Below are 21,361 nucleotides of genomic sequence, written 5' to 3' on the forward strand. Positions count from 1 at the left end.
GAGAGAGCACAGTGTCCCAGGGACACACACAGAGACAGTGGCAGAGCAGAGACAGGACTGCAGGAGAAGTGAGAGAGCACAGTGTCCCAGGGACACACACAGAGACAGTGGCAGAGCAGAGACAGGACTGCAGGAGAAGTGAGAGAGCACAGTGCCCCAGGGACACACACAGAGACAGTGGCAGAGCAGAGACAGGACTGCAGGAGAAGTGAGAGAGCACAGTGCCCCAGGGACACACACAGAGACAGTGGCAGAGCAGAGAAAGGACTGCAGGAGAAGTGAGAGAGCACAGTGCCCCAGGGACACACACAGAGACAGTGGCAGAGCAGAGAAAGGACTGCAGGAGAAGTGAGAGAGCACAGTGCCCCAGGGACACACACAGAGACAGTGGCAGAGCAGAGAAAGGACTGCAGGAGAAGTGAGAGAGCACAGTGCCCCAGGGACACACACAGAGACAGTGGCAGAGCAGAGACAGGACTGCAGGAGAAGTGAGAGAGCACAGTGCCCCAGGGACACACACAGAGACAGTGGCAGAGCAGAGAAAGGACTGCAGGAGAAGTGAGAGAGCACAGTGCCCCAGGGACACACACAGAGACAGTGGCAGAGCAGAGAAAGGACTGCAGGAGAAGTGAGAGAGCACAGTGCCCCAGGGACACACACAGAGACAGTGGCAGAGCAGAGACAGGACTGCAGGAGAAGTGAGAGAGCACAGTGCCCCAGGGACACACACAGAGACAGTGGCAGAGCAGAGAAAGGACTGCAGGAGAAGTGAGAGAGCACAGTGCCCCAGGGACACACACATAGACAGTGGCAGAGCAGAGAAAGGACTGCAGGAGAAGTGAGAGAGCACAGTGTCCAGGGACACACACAGAGACAGTGGCAGAGCAGAGACAGGACTGCAGGAGAAGTGAGAGAGCACAGTGCCCCAGGGACACACACAGAGACAGTGGCAGAGCAGAGAAAGGACTGCAGGAGAAGTGAGAGAGCACAGTGCCCCAGGGACACACACAGAGACAGTGGCAGAGCAGAGAAAGGACTGCAGGAGAAGTGAGAGAGCACAGTGTCCCAGGGACACACACAGAGACAGTGGCAGAGCAGAGACAGGACTGCAGGAGAAGTGAGAGAGCACAGTGCCCCAGGGACACACACAGAGACAGTGGCAGAGCAGAGACAGTACTGCAGGAGAAGTGAGAGAGCACAGTGCCCCAGGGACACACACAGAGACAGTGGCAGAGCAGAGAAAGGACTGCAGGAGAAGTGAGAGAGCACAGTGCCCCAGGGACACACACAGAGACAGTGGCAGAGCAGAGACAGGACTGCAGGAGAAGTGAGAGCGCACAGTGCCCCAGGGACACACACAGAGACAGTGGCAGAGCAGAGAAAGGACTGCAGGAGAAGTGAGAGAGCACAGTGCCCCAGGGACACACACAGAGACAGTGGCAGAGCAGAGAAAGGACTGCAGGAGAAGTGAGAGAGCACAGTGTCCCAGGGACACACACAGAGACAGTGGCAGAGCAGAGACAGGACTGCAGGAGAAGTGAGAGAGCACAGTGCCCCAGGGACACACACAGAGACAGTGGCAGAGCAGAGACAGGACTGCAGGAGAAGTGAGAGAGCACAGTGCCCCAGGGACACACACAGAGACAGTGGCAGAGCAGAGAAAGGACTGCAGGAGAAGTGAGAGAGCACAGTGCCCCAGGGACACACACAGAGACAGTGGCAGAGCAGAGACAGGACTGCAGGAGAAGTGAGAGAGCACAGTGTCCCAGGGACACACACAGAGACAGTGGCAGAGCAGAGACAGGACTGCAGGAGAAGTGAGAGAGCACAGTGTCCCAGGGACACACACAGAGACAGTGGCAGAGCAGAGACAGGACTGCAGGAGAAGTGAGAGAGCACAGTGCCCCAGGGACACACACAGAGACAGTGGCAGAGCAGAGACAGGACTGCAGGAGAAGTGAGAGAGCACAGTGCCCCAGGGACACACACAGAGACAGTGGCAGAGCAGAGACAGGACTGCAGGAGAAGTGAGAGAGCACAGTGCCCCAGGGACACACACAGAGACAGTGGCAGAGCAGAGACAGGACTGCAGGAGAAGTGAGAGAGCACAGTGCCCCAGGGACACACACAGAGACAGTGGCAGAGCAGAGAAAGGACTGCAGGAGAAGTGAGAGAGCACAGTGCCCCAGGGACACATACAGAGACAGTGGCAGAGCAGAGACAGGACTGCAGGAGAAGTGAGAGAGCACAGTGTCCCAGGGACACACACAGAGACAGTGGCAGAGCAGAGACAGGACTGCAGGAGAAGTGAGAGAGCACAGTGTCCCAGGGACACACACAGAGACAGTGGCAGAGCAGAGACAGGACTGCAGGAGAAGTGAGAGAGCACAGTGCCCCAGGGACACACACAGAGACAGTGGCAGAGCAGAGACAGGACTGCAGGAGAAGTGAGAGAGCACAGTGCCCCAGGGACACACACAGAGACAGTGGCAGAGCAGAGACAGGACTGCAGGAGAAGTGAGAGAGCACAGTGCCCCAGGGACACACACAGAGACAGTGGCAGAGCAGAGACAGGACTGCAGGAGAAGTGAGAGAGCACAGTGCCCCAGGGACACACACAGAGACAGTGGCAGAGCAGAGACAGGACTGCAGGAGAAGTGAGAGAGCACAGTGCCCCAGGGACACACACAGAGACAGTGGCAGAGCAGAGACAGGACTGCAGGAGAAGTGAGAGAGCACAGTGCCCTAGGGACACACACAGAGACAGTGGCAGAGCAGAGACAGGACTGCAGGAGAAGTGAGAGAGCACAGTGCCCCAGGGACACACACAGAGACAGTGGCAGAGCAGAGACAGGACTGCAGGAGAAGTGAGAGAGCACAGTGCCCCAGGGACACACACAGAGACAGTGGCAGAGCAGAGACAGGACTGCAGGAGAAGTGAGAGAGCACAGTGCCCCAGGGACACACACAGAGACAGTGGCAGAGCAGAGAAAGGACTGCAGGAGAAGTGAGAGAGCACAGTGCCCCAGGGACACACACAGAGACAGTGGCAGAGCAGAGACAGGACTGCAGGAGAAGTGAGAGAGCACAGTGTCCCAGGGACACACACAGAGACAGTGGCAGAGCAGAGACAGGACTGCAGGAGAAGTGAGAGAGCACAGTGTCCCAGGGACACACACAGAGACAGTGGCAGAGCAGAGACAGGACTGCAGGAGAAGTGAGAGAGCACAGTGCCCCAGGGACACACACAGAGACAGTGGCAGAGCAGAGACAGGACTGCAGGAGAAGTGAGAGAGCACAGTGCCCCAGGGACACACACAGAGACAGTGGCAGAGCAGAGACAGGACAGCAGGAGAAGTGAGAGAGCACAGTGCCCCAGGGACACACACAGAGACAGTGGCAGAGCAGAGACAGGACTGCAGGAGAAGTGAGAGAGCACAGTGCCCCAGGGACACACACAGAGACAGTGGCAGAGCAGAGACAGGACTGCAGGAGAAGTGAGAGAGCACAGTGCCCCAGGGACACACACAGAGACAGTGGCAGAGCAGAGACAGGACTGCAGGAGAAGTGAGAGAGCACAGTGTCCCAGGGACACACACAGAGACAGTGGCAGAGCAGAGACAGGACTGCAGGAGAAGTGAGAGAGCACAGTGCCCCAGGGACACACACAGAGACAGTGGCAGAGCAGAGACAGGACTGCAGGAGAAGTGAGAGAGCACAGTGCCCCAGGGACACACACAGAGACAGGGCAGAGCAGAGACAGGACTGCAGGAGAAGTGAGAGAGCACAGTGCCCCAGGGACACACACAGAGACAGTGGCAGAGCAGAGACAGGACTGCAGGAGAAGTGAGAGAGCACAGTGCCCCAGGGACACACACAGAGACAGTGGCAGAGCAGAGACAGGACTGCAGGAGAAGTGAGAGAGCACAGTGCCCCAGGGACACACACAGAGACAGTGGCAGAGCAGAGACAGGACTGCAGGAGAAGTGAGAGAGCACAGTGCCCCAGGGACACACACAGAGACAGTGGCAGAGCAGAGACAGGACTGCAGGAGAAGTGAGAGAGCACAGTGTCCCAGGGACACACACAGAGACAGTGGCAGAGCAGAGACAGGACTGCAGGAGAAGTGAGAGAGCACAGTGCCCCAGGGACACACACAGAGACAGTGGCAGAGCGGTTACAGCTTCGCACCTGTAGGGCTTGTGTGTAAGGTCTGGTAGAAGTTCCAGTGGCAGGTCGGTTCTCAGTGCCAGCGCGGTGCCCCCACGGCTGCATCTCCACACAGACTCAGCGCCCGCCAGCTTAGCCCCCACGTCCCCCACACAGTGGGGCAGCTCTCGCAGGTTCAGGGGGGACAGGCCGGGCTTTGAGGGGTCCTTTCCATCACGAGAAAGGTAGAAAAGTGTCGAGCAGTCGGGGAGGAAGGCAGCTCGCAGCGCACCAGGGACATCCAGGTCACTCAGCTGGACACGCCGCCGCTCGTACACGCAGTGCAGCCGCAATAAAGCTGGCAGGAGCACCCCTCGCTGACACGCCAGGAGGTCCCGGAACGGGTGCAGGAGATTCAGGACTTCCAGCAGCTCCAACCACCATCCAGGGACCGAGCCGTGAGCGGCGCCTGACACAAACCTCACTATCTCTTCAGCCAGGAGTTCAACGTCATGTGGAGAAGCGTGGCCCGAAGCAGCCAGCTGCTGACACAGGCGCCGTCCCCGTGACCAACACCCAGCCACGGACTGACCCGAAAACGCCGCACTCAAACCGCCAACTGTGTACCGAGGCCCTACAAGGGAGAAGACACGGTGCGTGGGATTCACTTAGCGCAGAGAGAGAGATCTACGTCTGTACAAATAGGGATCCTCTATACTGTTATCCATGTGACAGAGCAGTGACATCTCCCAGGGAGCGGTCAGTACATGTGACAGAACAGTGACATCTCCCAGGGAGCGGTCAGTACGTGTGACAGAGCAGTGACATCTCCCTGGGAGCGGTCAGTACGTGTGACAGAGCAGTGACATCTCCCAGGGATCGGTCAGTACGTGTGACAGAGCAGTGACATCTCCCTGGGAGCGGTCAGTACGTGTGACAGAGCAGTGACATCTCCCAGGGAGCGGTCAGTACGTGTGACAGAGCAGTGACATCTCCCAGGGAGCGGTCAGTACGTGTGACAGAGCAGTGACATCTCTCAGGGAGCGGTCAGTACGTGTGACAGAGCAGTGACATCTCTCAGGGAGCGGTCAGTACGTGTGACAGAGCAGTGACATCTCTCAGGGAGCGGTCAGTACGTGTGACAGAGCAGTGACATCTCTCAGGGAGCGGTCAGTACGTGTGACAGAGCAGTGACATCTCCCTGGGAGCGGTCAGTACGTGTGACAGAGCAGTGACATCTCTCAGGGAGCGGTCAGTACGTGTGACCGAGCAGTGACATCTCCCTGGGAGCGGTCAGTACGTGTGACAGAGCAGTGACATCTCCCAGGGAGCGGTCAGTACATGTGACAGAGCAGTGACATCTCTCAGGGAGCGGTCAGAACATGTGACAGAGCAGTGACATCTCCCAGGGAGCGGTCAGTACGTGTGACAGAGCAGTGACATCTCCCTGGGAGCGGTCAGTACGTGTGACAGAGCAGTGACATCTCCCAGGGAGCGGTCAGTACATGTGACAGAGCAGTGACATCTCTCAGGGAGCGGTCAGAACATGTGACAGAGCAGTGACATCTCCCTGGGAGCGGTCAGTACGTGTGACAGAGCAGTGACATCTCCCAGGGAAGCGGTCAGTACGTGTGACAGAGCAGTGACATCTCCCAGGGAGCGGTCAGTACGTGTGACAGAGCAGTGACATCTCCCAGGGAGCGGTCAGTACGTGTGACAGAGCAGTGACATCTCCCAGGGAGCGGTCAGTACGTGTGACAGAGCAGTGACATCTCCCAGGGAGCGGTCAGTACGTGTGACAGAGCAGTGACATCTCCCAGGGAGCGGTCAGTACATGTGACAGAGCAGTGACATCTCCCAGGGAGCGGTCAGTACGTGTGACAGAGCAGTGACATCTCCCAGGGAGCGGTCAGTACATGTGACAGAGCAGTGACATCTCCCTGGGAAGCGGTCAGTACGTGTGACAGAGCAGTGACATCTCCCAGGGAGCGGTCAGTACGTGTGACAGAGCAGTGACATCTCCCAGGGAGCGGTCAGTACGTGTGACAGAGCAGTGACATCTCCCAGGGAGCGGTCAGTACATGTGACAGAGCAGTGACATCTCCCTGGGAGCGGTCAGTACGTGTGACAGAGCAGTGACATCTCCCAGGGAGCGGTCAGTACATGTGACAGAGCAGTGACATCTCTCAGGGAGCGGTCAGAACATGTGACAGAGCAGTGACATCTTCCTGGGAGCGGTCAGTACATGTGACAGAGCAGTGACATCTCCCAGGGAGCGGTCAGTACATGTGACAGAGCAGTGACATCTCCCAGGGAGAGGTCAGTACATGTGACAGAGCAGTGACATCTCCCAGGGAGCGGTCAGTACATGTGACAGACCAGTGACATCTCCCAGGGAGCGGTCAGTACATGTGACAGAGCAGTGACATCTCCAAGGGAGGAGGTCAGTACATGTGACAGAGCAGTGACATCTCCCAGGGAGCGGTCAGTACATGTGACAGAGCAGTGACATCTCCCAGGGAGCGGTCAGTACGTGTGACAGAGCAGTGACATCTCCCTGGGAGCGGTCAGTACGTGTGACAGAGCAGTGACATCTCCCAGGGATCGGTCAGTACGTGTGACAGAGCAGTGACATCTCCCTGGGAGCGGTCAGTACGTGTGACAGAGCAGTGACATCTCCCAGGGAGCGGTCAGTACGTGTGACAGAGCAGTGACATCTCCCAGGGAGCGGTCAGTACGTGTGACAGAGCAGTGACATCTCTCAGGGAGCGGTCAGTACGTGTGACAGAGCAGTGACATCTCTCAGGGAGCGGTCAGTACGTGTGACAGAGCAGTGACATCTCTCAGGGAGCGGTCAGTACGTGTGACAGAGCAGTGACATCTCCCTGGGAGCGGTCAGTACGTGTGACAGAGCAGTGACATCTCTCAGGGAGCGGTCAGTACGTGTGACCGAGCAGTGACATCTCCCTGGGAGCGGTCAGTACGTGTGACAGAGCAGTGACATCTCCCAGGGAGCGATCAGTACATGTGACAGAGCAGTGACATCTCTCAGGGAGCGGTCAGAACATGTGACAGAGCAGTGACATCTCCCAGGGAGCGGTCAGTACGTGTGACAGAGCAGTGACATCTCCCTGGGAGCGGTCAGTACGTGTGACAGAGCAGTGACATCTCCCAGGGAGCGGTCAGTACATGTGACAGAGCAGTGACATCTCTCAGGGAGCGGTCAGAACATGTGACAGAGCAGTGACATCTCCCTGGGAGCGGTCAGTACGTGTGACAGAGCAGTGACATCTCCCAGGGAGCGGTCAGTACGTGTGACAGAGCAGTGACATCTCCCAGGGAGCGGTCAGTACGTGTGACAGAGCAGTGACATCTCCCAGGGAGCGGTCAGTACGTGTGACAGAGCAGTGACATCTCCCAGGGAGCGGTCAGTACGTGTGACAGAGCAGTGACATCTCCCAGGGAGCGGTCAGTACGTGTGACAGAGCAGTGACATCTCCCAGGGAGCGGTCAGTACATGTGACAGAGCAGTGACATCTCCCAGGGAGCGGTCAGTACGTGTGACAGAGCAGTGACATCTCCCAGGGAGCGGTCAGTACATGTGACAGAGCAGTGACATCTCCCTGGGAGCGGTCAGTACGTGTGACAGAGCAGTGACATCTCCCAGGGAGCGGTCAGTACGTGTGACAGAGCAGTGACATCTCCCTGGGAGCGGTCAGTACGTGTGACAGAGCAGTGACATCTCCCAGGGAGCGGTCAGTACATGTGACAGAGCAGTGACATCTCTCAGGGAGCGGTCAGAACATGTGACAGAGCAGTGACATCTCCCTGGGAGCGGTCAGTACGTGTGACAGAGCAGTGACATCTCCCAGGGAGCGGTCAGTACGTGTGACAGAGCAGTGACATCTCCCAGGGAGCGGTCAGTACGTGTGACAGAGCAGTGACATCTCCCAGGGAGCGGTCAGTACGTGTGACAGAGCAGTGACATCTCCCAGGGAGCGGTCAGTACGTGTGACAGAGCAGTGACATCTCCCAGGGAGCGGTCAGTACGTGTGACAGAGCAGTGACATCTCCCAGGGAGCGGTCAGTACATGTGACAGAGCAGTGACATCTCCCAGGGAGCGGTCAGTACGTGTGACAGAGCAGTGACATCTCCCAGGGAGCGGTCAGTACGTGTGACAGAGCAGTGACATCTCCCAGGGAGCGGTCAGTACGTGTGACAGAGCAGTGACATCTCCCAGGGAGCGGTCAGTACGTGTGACAGAGCAGTGACATCTCCCAGGGAGCGGTCAGTACATGTGACAGAGCAGTGACATCTCCCTGGGAGCGGTCAGTACGTGTGACAGAGCAGTGACATCTCCCAGGGAGCGGTCAGTACATGTGACAGAGCAGTGACATCTCTCAGGGAGCGGTCAGAACATGTGACAGAGCAGTGACATCTTCCTGGGAGCGGTCAGTACATGTGACAGAGCAGTGACATCTCCCAGGGAGCGGTCAGTACATGTGACAGAGCAGTGACATCTCCCAGGGAGAGGTCAGTACATGTGACAGAGCAGTGACATCTCCCAGGGAGCGGTCAGTACATGTGACAGACCAGTGACATCTCCCAGGGAGCGGTCAGTACATGTGACAGAGCAGTGACATCTCCAAGGGAGAGGTCAGTACATGTGACAGAGCAGTGACATCTCCCAGGGAGCGGTCAGTACATGTGACAGAGCAGTGACATCTCCCAGGGAGCGGTCAGTACGTGTGACAGAGCAGTGACATCTCCCTGGGAGCGGTCAGTACGTGTGACAGAGCAGTGACATCTCCCAGGGATCGGTCAGTACGTGTGACAGAGCAGTGACATCTCCCTGGGAGCGGTCAGTACGTGTGACAGAGCAGTGACATCTCCCAGGGAGCGGTCAGTACGTGTGACAGAGCAGTGACATCTCCCAGGGAGCGGTCAGTACGTGTGACAGAGCAGTGACATCTCTCAGGGAGCGGTCAGTACGTGTGACAGAGCAGTGACATCTCTCAGGGAGCGGTCAGTACGTGTGACAGAGCAGTGACATCTCTCAGGGAGCGGTCAGTACGTGTGACAGAGCAGTGACATCTCCCTGGGAGCGGTCAGTACGTGTGACAGAGCAGTGACATCTCTCAGGGAGCGGTCAGTACGTGTGACCGAGCAGTGACATCTCCCTGGGAGCGGTCAGTACGTGTGACAGAGCAGTGACATCTCCCAGGGAGCGATCAGTACATGTGACAGAGCAGTGACATCTCTCAGGGAGCGGTCAGAACATGTGACAGAGCAGTGACATCTCCCAGGGAGCGGTCAGTACGTGTGACAGAGCAGTGACATCTCCCTGGGAGCGGTCAGTACGTGTGACAGAGCAGTGACATCTCCCAGGGAGCGGTCAGTACATGTGACAGAGCAGTGACATCTCTCAGGGAGCGGTCAGAACATGTGACAGAGCAGTGACATCTCCCTGGGAGCGGTCAGTACGTGTGACAGAGCAGTGACATCTCCCAGGGAGCGGTCAGTACGTGTGACAGAGCAGTGACATCTCCCAGGGAGCGGTCAGTACGTGTGACAGAGCAGTGACATCTCCCAGGGAGCGGTCAGTACGTGTGACAGAGCAGTGACATCTCCCAGGGAGCGGTCAGTACGTGTGACAGAGCAGTGACATCTCCCAGGGAGCGGTCAGTACGTGTGACAGAGCAGTGACATCTCCCAGGGAGCGGTCAGTACATGTGACAGAGCAGTGACATCTCCCAGGGAGCGGTCAGTACGTGTGACAGAGCAGTGACATCTCCCAGGGAGCGGTCAGTACATGTGACAGAGCAGTGACATCTCCCTGGGAGCGGTCAGTACGTGTGACAGAGCAGTGACATCTCCCAGGGAGCGGTCAGTACGTGTGACAGAGCAGTGACATCTCCCAGGGAGCGGTCAGTACGTGTGACAGAGCAGTGACATCTCCCAGGGAGCGGTCAGTACATGTGACAGAGCAGTGACATCTCCCTGGGAGCGGTCAGTACGTGTGACAGAGCAGTGACATCTCCCAGGGAGCGGTCAGTACGTGTGACAGAGCAGTGACATCTCCCAGGGAGCGGTCAGTACGTGTGACAGAGCAGTGACATCTCCCAGGGAGCGGTCAGTACATGTGACAGAGCAGTGACATCTCTCAGGGAGCGGTCAGAACATGTGACAGAGCAGTGACATCTTCCTGGGAGCGGTCAGTACATGTGACAGAGCAGTGACATCTCCCAGGGAGCGGTCAGTACGTGTGACAGAGCAGTGACATCTCCCAGGGAGCGGTCAGTACATGTGACAGAGCAGTGACATCTCTCAGGGAGCGGTCAGAACATGTGACAGAGCAGTGACATCTTCCTGGGAGCGGTCAGTACATGTGACAGAGCAGTGACATCTCCCAGGGAGCGGTCAGTACATGTGACAGAGCAGTGACATCTCCCAGGGAGAGGTCAGTACATGTGACAGAGCAGTGACATCTCCCTGGGAGCGGTCAGTACGTGTGACAGAGCAGTGACATCTCCCAGGGAGCGGTCAGTACGTGTGACAGAGCAAGTGACATCTCCCAGGGAGCGGTCAGTACGTGTGACAGAGCAGTGACATCTCCCAGGGAGCGGTCAGTACGTGTGACAGAGCAGTGACATCTCCCAGGGAGCGGTCAGTACGTGTGACAGAGCAGTGACATCTCCCAGGGAGCGGTCAGTACGTGTGACAGAGCAGTGACATCTCCCAGGGAGCGGTCAGTACGTGTGACAGAGCAGTGACATCTCCCAGGGAGCGGTCAGTACGATGTGACAGAGCAGTGACATCTCCCAGGGAGCGGTCAGTACGTGTGACAGAGCAGTGACATCTCCCAGGGGAGCGGTCAGTACATGTGACAGAGCAGTGACATCTCCCTGGGAGCGGTCAGTACGTGTGACAGAGCAGTGACATCTCCCTGGGAGCGGTCAGTACATGTGACAGAGCAGTGACATCTCCCAGGGAGCGGTCAGTACGTGTGACAGAGCAGTGACATCTCCGGAGCGGTCAGTACATGTGGACAGAGCAGTGACATCTCCCAGGGAGCGGTCAGTACATGTGACAGAGCAGTGACATCTCCCAGGGAGCGGTCAGTACGTGTGACAGAGCAGTGACATCTCCCAGGGAGCGGTCAGTACATGTGACAGAGCAGTGACATCTCCCTGGGAGCGGTCAGTACGTGTGACAGAGCAGTGACATCTCCCAGGAGCGGTCAGTACGTGTGACAGAGCAGTGACATCTCCCAGGGAGCGGTCAGTACGTGTGACAGAGCAGTGACATCTCCCAGGGAGCGGTCAGTACATGTGACAGAGCAGTGACATCTCCCTGGGAGCGGTCAGTACGTGTGACAGAGCAGTGACATCTCCCAGGGAGCGGTCAGTACATGTGACAGAGCAGTGACATCTCTCAGGGAGCGGTCAGAACATGTGACAGAGCAGTGACATCTTCCTGGGAGCGGTCAGTACATGTGACAGAGCAGTGACATCTCCCAGGGAGCGGTCAGTACATGTGACAGAGCAGTGACATCTCCCAGGGAGAGGTCAGTACATGTGACAGAGCAGTGACATCTCCCAGGGAGCGGTCAGTACATGTGACAGAGCAGTGACATCTCCCAGGGAGCGGTCAGTACATGTGACAGAGCAGTGACATCTCCCAGGGGAGCGGTCAGTACATGTGACAGAGCAGTGACATCTCCCAGGGAGCGGTCAGTACATGTGACAGAGCAGTGACATCTCCCAGGGAGCGGTCAGTACATGTGACAGAGCAGTGACATCTCTCAGGGAGCGGTCAGTACATGTGACAGAGCAGTGACATCTCCAGGGAGCGGTCAGTACATGTGACAGAGCAGTGACATCTACCCAGGGAGCGGTCAGTACGTGTGACAGAGCAGTGACATCTCCCAGGGATCGGTCAGTACATGTGACAGAGCAGTGACATCTCTCAGGGAGCGGTCAGTACGTGTGACAGAGCAGTGACATCTCCCTGGGGAGCGGTCAGTACGTGTGACAGAGCAGTGACATCTCCCAGGGAGCGGTCAGTACGTGTGACAGAGCAGTGACATCTCTCAGGCAGCGGTCAATACGTGTGACAGAGCAGTGACATCTCCCAGGGAGCGGTCAGTACATGTGACAGAGCAGTGACATCTCTCAGGGGAGCGGTCAGTACATGTGACAGAGCAGTGACATCTCCCTGGGAGCGGTCAGTACGTGTGACAGAGCAGTGACATCTCTCAGGGAGAGGTCAGTACGTGTGACAGAGCAGTGACATCTCTCAGGGAGCAGTCAGTACGTGTGACAGAGCAGTGACATCTCCCAGGGAGCGGTCAGTACATGTGACAGAGCAGTGACATCTCTCAGGGAGCGGTCAGTACATGTGACAGAGCAGTGACATCTCCCAGGGAGAGGTCAGTACATGTGACAGAGCAGTGACATCTCCCAGGGAGTGGTCAGTACATGTGACAGAGCAGTGACATCTCCCAGGGAGCGGTCAGTACATGTGACAGAGCAGTGACATCTCTCAGGGAGCGGTCAGTACATGTGACAGAGCAGTGACATCTCCCAGGGAGCGGTCAGTACATGTGACAGAGCAGTGACATCTCCCAGGGAGCGGTCAGTACATGTGACAGAGCAGTGACATCTCTCAGGGAGCGGTCAGTACATGTGACAGAGCAGTGACATCTCTCAGGGATCGGTCAGTACATGTGACAGAGCAGTGACATCTCTCAGGGAGAGGTCAGTACATGTGACAGAGCAGTGACATCTCTCAGGGAGCGGTCAGTACGTGTGACCGAGCAGTGACATCTCCCAGGGATCGGTCAGTACGTGTGACAGAGCAGTGACATCTCTCAGGGAGAGGTCAGTACATGTGACAGAGCAGTGACATCTCCCCAGGGAGGCGGGTCAGTACGTGTGACAGAGCAGTGACATCTCCCAGGGAGCGGTCAGTACGTGTGACAGAGCAGTGACATCTCTCAGGGAGAGGTCAGTACATGTGACAGAGCAGTGACATCTCCCAGGGAGCGGGTCAGTACATGTGACAGAGCAGTGACATCTCTCAGGGAGAGGTCAGTACGTGTGACAGAGCAGTGACATCTCTCAGGGAGCGGTCAGTACGTGCGACAGAACAGTGACATCTCCCAGGGAGCGGTCAGTACGTGTGACAGAGCAGTGACATCTCTCAGGGAGCGGTCAGTACGTGTGACAGAGCAGTGACACCTCTCAGGGAGCGGTCAGTACATGTGACAGAGCAGTGACACCTCTCAGGGAGCGGTCAGTACGTGTGACGGAGCAGTGACACCTCTCAGGGAGCGGTCAGTACGTGTGAAGGAGCAGTGACACGTCATTGAGCAGTAGGTTGGTTACCTGTGTGCGCTGCAGTCATGGATGTAGGGAGGGGGGGGCAGGCGTGTCCTGGCTCCCGCTGGTCTCTGTGTAGATGTCATGATGATTTCAGGGTCACATGGGCGTCCTGGGAACACAAAGCAGAGATGAGGGACATGTCCCAAGGCAGCGAAGGTGGGGAGGTGTGCGCTGGGAGGGGCGGCGGGAGTGGAGGTGGCGCTGCGGCTGGGGAGGGGGCGGTAGTGGGGAGGTGTGCGCGCTGGAGGGGGCGGAGGGGGAGGTGTGCGCGCTGGGAGGGGGCGGAGGGGGAGGTAGGCGCACGGGAGGGGGGAGGAGGAGGAGGGGGAGGGGGGGAGGAGGGGGGAGGGGGGGGGAGGAGGGGAGGGGGGGTGAGGGGAGGAGGGAGGGAGGTGGGGAGGAGGGGGAGGGAGGGGGAGGAGGGGGAGGGGGGAGTGAGGGGGTTGGAGGGGGGGGGGGAGGGGGGGGAGGAGGGGGAGGGTGGGGGAGGGGGGAGGGGGGGTGGAGGGGGAGGGGGGGGAGGGGAGGGGGGGGGATGGGGACGGTTGGGCGGGGTGGGCGAGTGGGTCGGGTGGGACGGGTGGGGGGGGGGGAGGGGGCGAGGGTGGGCTCTGCGTTAGTCTTGTGGAGGGGCGCTGGGGAGGGGGGCGGGTTGGCGCAGTGGAGGAGGTGTGAGGGCGGAGGTGGTGGGCGCGCTGTGCTAGGGGGATGTGGCGCGGAGGGAAGAGTTGTGGTGCGCTGGGAGGGGGGCTCGGAAACACTCACTATACACACCTCCCCCCACCCTCACACATACACATCTCCCCCACCCTCACACATACACACACACACCTCCCCAATCCCACACACATACACACCTCCCCAATCCCACACACATACACACCTCCCCAATCCCACACTCAAACACACCCTCCCCAATCCCACACACATACACACCTCCCCAATCCCACACACACACACACACACACTCAAAAATCCCACACAAATACACACGTCCCCCCACCCTCACACATACACACCTCCCCCCACCCTCACACACCTCCCCAATCCCACACACATACACACCTCCCCCACCCTCACACATACACACCTCCCCCCACCCTCTCACAAACACACTCCCCCCACCCACACACATACACACCTCCCCCCAACCCTCACACAACACACCTCCCCCACCCTCACACATACACATCTCCCCCACCCTCACACATACACACACATACACACCTCCCCAATCCCACACACATACACACCTCCCCAATCCCACACACATACACACCTCCCCAACCCACACTCATACACACCTCCCCAATCCCACACACATACACACCTCCCCAATCCCACACACAAACACACACACCTTCCCAATCCCACACACATACACACCTCCCCACCCCCACACATACACACCTCCCCCCACCCTCACACACCTCCCCAATCCCACACACATACACACTCCCCAATCCCACACACATACACACCTCCCCCCACCCTCACACATACACACCTCCCCAATCCCACACACATGCACACCTTCCCAATCCCACACACACACACCTCCCCCCACCCTCACACATACACACCTCCCAATCCCACACACATACACACCTCCCCCAATCCACACACATACAAACCTCCCCAATCCCACACACATACACACCTTCCCCCAACCCTCACACATACACACCTCCCCCACCCACACACATACACACCTCCCCCACCCATACACATACACACCTCCCCCACCCATACACATACACACCTCCCCCACCCATACACATACACACCTCCCCCCACCCTCACACATACACACCTCCCCAATCTACACACATACACAGCTCCCCCCACCCTCACACATACACACCTCTCCCCACCCTCACACATACACACCTCCCCCCACCCTCACACATACACACCTCCCCAATCCCACAGACATACACACCTCCCCCACCCTCACACATACACACCTCCCCAATCCCACACACATACACACCTCCCCCCACCCTCAACACATACACACCTCCCCCCACCCTCACACATACACACCTCCCCACACCCTCACACATACACACCTCCCCACACCCTCACACATACACACCTCCGCACACCCTCACACATACACACCTCCCCCCACCCACACACATACACATCCACCCCACCCATACACACCTCCCCCCACCCACACACATACACACCTCCCCCCACCCTCACACATACACACCTCCCCCCACCCTCACACATACACACCTCCCCCCACCCTCACACATACACACCTCTCCCACACCCTCACACATATACACCCTCCCCCACCCTCACACATACAAACCTCCCCCACCCTCACACAAACACACCTCCCCCCTACCCTCACACATACACACCTCCCCAATCCCCCCCCCACACACACACACACACACCTCCCCAATCCCTTGCACATACACACCTCCCCCCCACCCTCACATACACACCTCCCCCCACCCTAACACATACACACCTCCCCCCACCCTCACACATACACACCTCCCCCACCCTCACACATACACACCTCCCCCCACCCTCACACACCTCCCCCCCACCCCCACATCTCCCCAATCCCACAGACATACACACCTCCCCCCACCCACACACATACACACCTCCCCCCCACCCCTCACACATACACACCTCCCCCCCACCCTCACACATACACACCTCCCCCCACCCTCACACATACACACCTCCCCCACCCTCACACATATACACCTCCCCCCACCCTCACACATACACACCTCCCCCACCCTCACACATACACACCTCAACCTACCCTCACACATACACACCTCCCCAATCTCACACACATACACACCTCCCCAATCCCACACACACACACACACACACACACACACACACACACACACACACACACACACACACACACACACACACACACACACACACACACACCTCCCCAATCCCTTGCACATACACACCTCCCCCACCCTAACACATACATACCTCCCCCCACCCTCACACATACACACCTCCCCCACCCTCACACACCTCCCCCCCACCCTCACACATCCACATCTCCCCAATCCCACAGACATACACACCTCCCCAATCCCACACACACACCTCCCCAATCCCTCGCACATACACACCTCCCCCCACCCTCACACATACACACCTCCCCCCACCCTCACACATACACACCTCCCCCCACCCTCACACATACACACCTCCCCCCACCTTCACACATACACACCTCCCCCACCCTCACACATACACACCTCCCCCCCACCCTCAACACATACACACCTCCCCCACCCTCACACATACACATCTCCCCAATCCCACACACACACACACACACACACACCTCCCCAATCCCACACACACACACCTCCCCAATCCCTCGTACATACACACCTCCCCCCACCCTCACACATACACACCTCCCCCCCACCCTCACACATACCACACCTCCCCCCACCCTCACACATACACACCTCCCCCCACCCTCACACATACACACCTCCCCAATCCCACACACATACACACCTCCCAAATCCCACACACATACACACCTCCCTATCCCACACACATACACACCTCCCCCATCCTCAAACATAAACACCTCCCCCCACCCACACACATACACATACTCCCCAATCCACACACATACACACCTCCCCAATCCCCACACATACACACCACCCCAATCCCCACCCACACACAACCACACCCACACCTCCCCAACCCACACACATGCACACCTCCCCAATCCCACACACATGCACACCTCCACAATCCCACACACATGCACACCTCCCCAATCTCCCACACACATCCACACCACCTCCACAATCCCATACACATACACACCTCCCCAATCCCACACACATACACACCTCCCCCCCACCCTCACACCATACACACCTCCCCAATCCCACACCACATACACACCTCCCCCCACCCTCTCACAACACACCTCCCCCACCCACACACATACACACCCTCCCCCCACCCCTCACACATACACACCTCCCCCACCCTCACACATACACACCTCCCTCACCCACACACATACACACCTTCCCAATCCCACACACATACACACCTCCCCCACCCCCACACATACACCACCACCCCCCCACCCTCACACACCTCCCCAATCCCACACACATACACACCCCCCAATCCCACACACATACACACCTCCCCCCACCCCTCACACATACACACCTCCCCAATCTCACACACATGCACACCTTCCCAATCCCACACACACACACCCTCCCCCACCTCACACATACCCACCTCCCCAATCCCACACACATACACACCTCCCCCAATCCACACACATACACACCTCCCCAATCCCACACACATACACACCTTCCCCCAACCCTCACACATACACACCTCCCCCACCCACACACATACACACCTCCCCCACCCAGTACACATACACACCTCCCCCACCCATACACATACACACCTCCCCCACCCATACACATACACACCTCCCCCCACCCTCACACATACACACCTCCCCAATCCTACACACATACACAGCTCCCCCACCCTCACACATACACACCTCCCCCCACCCTCACACATACACACCTCCCCCACCCTCACACATACACACCTCCCCAATCCCACAGACATACACACCTCCCCCCCACCCCTCACACATACACACCTCCCCAATCCCACACACATACACACCTCCCCCCCACCCTCACACATACACACCTCCCCACACCCTCACACATACACACCTCCCCACACCCTCACACATACACACCTCCCCACACCCTCACACATACACACCCCCCCACCCACACACATACACATCCACCCCCACCCACACACATACCACACCTCCCCCCCACCCCACACACATACACACCTCGCCCCACCCTCACACATACACACCTCCCCCCAACCCCTCACACATACACACCTCCCCCACCCTCACACATACACACCTCTCCCACCCTCACACATATACACCTCCCCCACCCTCACACATACGAAACCTCCCCCCCACCCTCACACAAACACACCTCCCCCTACCCTCACACATACACACCTCCCCAATCCCCCCCCCCCCCACACACACACACCTCCCCAATCCCTTGCACATACACACCTCCCCCCCACCCTCACATACACACCTCCCCCCACCCTAACACATACACACCTCCCCCACCCTCACACATACACACCTCCCCCACCCTCACACATACACACCTCACCCCACCCTCACACACCTCCCCCCCACCCCCACACATCCACATCTCCCCAATCCCACAGACATACACACCTCCCCCCACCACCCACACACATACACACCTCCCCCCACCCTCACACATACACACCTCCCCCCACCCTCACACATACACACCTCCCCCCACCCTCACACATACACCCCTCCCCCACCCTCACACATACACACCTCCCCCCACCCTCACACACCTCCCCCACCCCCACACATCCACATCTCCCCCAATCCCACAACATACACACCTCCCCCACCCTCACACATACACACCTCCCCCACCCTCACACATACACACCTCAACCTACCCTCACACATACACACCTTTCCCAGCCTCACACATACACACCTCCCCCACCCTCACACACCTCCCCCCACCCTCACACATCCACATCTCCCCAATCCCACAGACATACACACCTCCCCAATCCACACACACACACCTCCCCATCCCTCGCACATACACACCTCCCCCCACCCCTCCCACCACATACACACCTCCCCCCACCCTCACACATACACACCTCCCCCACCTTCACACATACACACCTCCCCCCACCCTCACACATACACACCTCCCCCCACCCTCACACATACACACCTCCCCCACCCTCACACATACACATCTCCCCAATCCACACACACACACACACACCTCCCCAATCCCACACACACACACACCTCCCCAATCCCTCGTACATACACACCTCCCCCCACCCTCACACATACACACCTCCCCCCACCCTCACACATACACACCTCCCCCCCACCCTCACACATACACACCTCCCCCCCACCCTCACACATACACACCTCCCCAATCCCACACACATACACACCTCCCCCCATCCTCAAACATACACACCCTCCCCCCACCCACATACACACCTCCCCCCACCCACACACATACACAACTCCCCAATCCCACACACATACACACCTCCCCAATCCCACACACATACACACCTCCCCAATCCCACACACACACACACACATGCACACCTCCCCAATCCCACACACATGCACACCTCCCCAATCCCACACACATGCACACCTCCACAATCCCACACACATGCACACCTCCCCAATCTCCCACACACATGCACACCTCCACAATACCATACACATACACACCTCCCCAATCCCACACACATACACACCTCCCCCCACCCTCACACTACACACCTTCCCAATCCCACACACATACACACCTCCCCCCACCCTCACACATACACACCTCCCCCCACCCTCACACATACACACCTCCCCCCACCCTCACACATACACACCTCCCCCACCCACACACATACACAACTCCCCAATCCCACACACATACACACCTCCCCAATCCCACACACATACACACCTCCCCAATCCCACACACACACACCACCCCCCCACCCTCACACATACACACCTCCCCCCATCCTCAAACATACACACCTCCCCCCACCCACACACATACATACCTCCCCCCACTCACACACATACACACTTCCCCCCCACCCACACACATACACACCTCCCCCCACCCTCACACATACACACCTCCCCAATCCCACACACATACACACCTCCCCAATCCCACACACATACACACCTCCCCAATCCCACACACATACACACCTCCCCAATCCCACACACATACACACCTCCCCAATCCCACACACATACACACCTCCCCAATCCCACACACATACACACCTCCCCAATCCCACACACATACACACCTCCCCAATCCCACACACACACACACATGCACACCTCCCCAATCCCACACACATGCACACCTCCCCAATCCCACACACATGCACACCTCCCAATCCCACACACATGCACACCTCCCCAATCCCACACACATGCACACCTCCCCAATCCCACACACATACACACCTCCCCAATCCCACACACACACACACCTCCCCAATCCCACACACATACACACCTCCCCCCACCCTCACACATACACACCTCTACAATCCCACACACATACACACCCTCCCCCACCCTCACACATACACACCTCCCCCCACCCTCACACATACACACCTCCCCCCACCCACACACATACACAACTCCCCAATCCCACACACATACACACCTTCCCCCAACCGTCACACATACACACCTCCCCCACCCACACACATACACACCTCCCCCACCCACACACATACACACCTCCCCCACCCATACACATACACACCTCCCCCCACCCTCACACATACACACCCTCCCCAATCCCACAGACATACACAGCTCCCCCACCCTCACACATACACACCTCCGCCCACCCTCACACATACACACCTCCCCCCACACTCACACATACACACCTCCCCAATCCCACACACATACACACCTCCCCCCACCCTCACACATACACACCTCCCCCCCACCCCCACACATACACACCTTCCCACACCCTCACATATACACACCTCCCCACACCCTCACACATACACACCTCCCCACACCCACACACATACACACCTCCCCCCACCCACACACATACACACCTCCCCCCACCCACACACATACACACCTCCCCCCACCCTCACA

The 21,361-nt window shown here is 58.1% G+C and overlaps 1 protein-coding gene across 1 annotated transcript in view; it reads right to left on the reverse strand.

Moving 5' to 3' along the window:
- LOC142475165 (dynein heavy chain domain-containing protein 1-like) overlaps window positions 1-21,361 on the reverse strand; it is a 100,139-nt gene that overhangs the window by 61,640 nt on the left and 17,138 nt on the right. Inside the window, exons 2-3 of the mRNA XM_075581138.1 lie at window positions 13,540-13,645; window positions 4,192-4,783 (exon numbers count right to left, since the gene is read on the reverse strand). Coding sequence (XP_075437253.1) covers window positions 4,192-4,783; window positions 13,540-13,558 — 611 coding nt within the window. The 5' untranslated portion in view covers window positions 13,559-13,645. The remainder of the gene's footprint in view (window positions 1-4,191; window positions 4,784-13,539; window positions 13,646-21,361) is intronic.

This window comes from Ascaphus truei, unplaced genomic scaffold (assembly GCF_040206685.1).
Source record: "Ascaphus truei isolate aAscTru1 unplaced genomic scaffold, aAscTru1.hap1 HAP1_SCAFFOLD_1075, whole genome shotgun sequence".
Lineage (NCBI taxonomy): Eukaryota > Metazoa > Chordata > Amphibia > Anura > Ascaphidae > Ascaphus > Ascaphus truei.